Source organism: Opisthorchis viverrini, assembly GCF_000715545.1.
Source record: "Opisthorchis viverrini unplaced genomic scaffold opera_v5_498, whole genome shotgun sequence".
In the NCBI taxonomy this organism is placed as follows: domain Eukaryota; kingdom Metazoa; phylum Platyhelminthes; class Trematoda; order Opisthorchiida; family Opisthorchiidae; genus Opisthorchis; species Opisthorchis viverrini.
Window position 1 is genome coordinate 245,528 of NW_008752161.1, and position 2,505 is coordinate 248,032.

The 2,505-nt window shown below is 47.4% G+C and overlaps 1 protein-coding gene across 1 annotated transcript in view; it reads left to right on the forward strand.

The window, feature by feature from the left end:
- The window catches only part of T265_11457 (hypothetical protein), a gene marked incomplete at both ends in the record, with an annotated part of 37,310 nt that extends 36,816 nt beyond the window's left edge, over nucleotides 1-494 (forward strand). The window contains one exon of the mRNA XM_009178116.1: nucleotides 344-494. Within this exon, the coding sequence (XP_009176380.1) occupies nucleotides 344-494 (151 nt within the window). The remainder of the gene's footprint in view (nucleotides 1-343) is intronic.
- Nucleotides 495-2,505: the final 2,011 nt, after the last annotated feature.

Genomic DNA, 2,505 nt, shown 5'->3' on the forward strand with positions numbered 1-2,505 from the left:
GCCTGCTGCATTTGTAGTACACCCACTCGTAACGCAAAATAGTGTTGGTGCTTCGATTACTGGATGAACGCACAAATATCACAAAGTTATCCTTCATGTATTGATTTAAGGTCTTCTCAAATGCCATGAAGGACGAAAACGATACACCCACAAATTTCTCAACGAAAGCCACTTCCGAAGCCATAGCAGATGAAGTTCAAAGCCGAATGTGCGCCAATAATTTTCAAGTGACATCGATTAAAACAAATCGCAAAAAAATGACGGCAGATGGGGGGGTTTCAGTCTACGCATATATGCAAAGAAGTGCAACATTTTGAATTTAAAGTTTTTATTTCGGCTGCAGGGGTTTTGCAGAAAAATACATTGTGCGTCTAGCCGCTGGCGTCAATTTATTTCTAGACTGTCTGATGGAGCGATTGGAAGTGATCATATGGGAGAGCCCGGAAAAAAATCCTTCCGTCCAAAAGCCTGTGCCTGCCAGCAGGGATATTTAGTCCCCCCATTCTGACGTAATTTCGTGGTCAATGAAGTAATGAGACGAGCACCGAAAAGTATCCAAATCCATGGTGTTTGCATTGCTGTTGGTGGTAAAATTGTGTACATGGAATATACAGACAATATCGTTCTCGTCTTCGGAGAGGAGAAGAAGCAGGTGCCTTTGGTTCAAATGACCAAAGCCATCCCGTTCTTTGCTGTGTTTTTTGAATCCGCGATGTGTGCGGCCATGTTCATGGACACGCAATTACTTATCATGCCACTTACAATCCAGGCAAAGACATTCAAAATTGCGCAGAGTTTCACGTCTCCGAATGAGATGGCGATGTCGCACCATCCGAGATGCCACGCACAAGTGGCTTCTAATTGCCCGTTCCCGTTGAGTATGGCCTTAAAACAGGTGGGCAACGGCTAAGGCTCAGTCAGTTTCCATTTGACGTACATGTTGGCAAATTCGAAACCGTTTATTGTCTCAGTGTCGAGGGTCATGCTTTCGACGATGCTTCACCCAGATACTCTGATGGGATAACCAACGCTAGCTGAGGTACTGTCAGTACTCCTTCTTCCTACTTCTGATGATGGTGGCATTGACCTCAAGCTCGCACACTTCTCCGCAATGCAACATTCTCGTAGACCAGACCGACAAACCTTGTTTATTCGAACGAGTCACTTCCCTAAGCTTATTTATCCAGTTTTAAGCTTCGTACCAAATGAAAGGGACAAAAAATAACAGCTGCGTCAGGCATAGCTCCTCTAAGGCTATCTTGACCTATACTAACGGACAACAATCTTTCTGCCCGTCCGTCCAACGACACATTCGATGTACCCATCAGACGTCATACTACAAAACCAGCTTACTAGACAACCACCCACCGTAAGAGGTACTTGGCTTCGGCATATTGGGCACTGCCGTACCCTGGTTAATACGGCACTGGTCGCGTTTAGAGTGTCGTAGACACCCCGACGGCGCGCGAGACAAGCGAGTAATGGCTATTTTTGGCCCCGCACAGGTTTTTGTACCATTCTAACATAAGGCAACTATGGCCTTGGTATAATGGTTGCCCGGTTCAGACCGCAAGACGTTAATTGTGCGGTCATGTGAATCAGCCGGTCCCTAGCTTCCTGCTCAGCCCACTTTGGCACATCGAAAAGCACGGTTACTTCGGACAATATGTATGGAAACCAGGGAAGATTATTACAACTGTATTTATGGGGTAACGACAGAGTGGTCCACAAGGTCGGCCTAGAATGTACGTGTGGCGGCGAAAAAAACAAAAAAACGCACTGTTCAAGTACATGAGACATCGCCGCAGAAACAAGCCATCCGCGTTCTCCTTGAGGGACAGAAACGGAGAACCGACAAATGACCCAACAATGGTATCTGAGGCTTACGGAGAACACTGTGCGTGTTTATACTCGGCCCCAGCGTCCTCGGCACGTCCACTCTGGTCAAGGCGAAACCACGAACAACCCCTAACCGACGTGGTCTTCACGGTGGAGGACATTCTTCCACTCTTGCAAAAGATAAACCCATTCTGCGCGTTGGGGCCTAAAGAGGTCCATCCAAGGATCCTGAAGGAAACGTCCTCCACACGGGCAAATCACTTACACCTAGTGTCTCGTCAGTCGCTTGACGAAGTCCGCCTTCCCTCTGCTCGGAAGGAAACGATTGTCACGCCAATCTACAAAACTGGTGACCGAATATCGCCTGGCAGCTATAGGCCTATAAACCTCACTAGCGTGCCGTGCAAGGTAATGGAACGCATTTTGAAGCGAGCCATCCTAGATTACCTTACTTCCAGCAATGTGATATCTCGAGCTCAATACGGAATTCTCCCAGAACGCCCTTGCGTAACAAACATGCTCGTGTTTATGGACAGCTCAACCCAAGCCAAGGACGAAGGACTCATATCGGATGCCATATTTTTCGGCCTCTCAGAAGCATCTGATATGGTCCCAAACGTCCCACTGCTCCACAAACAAACTTCTTACGGGATTCAAGGGAAAACC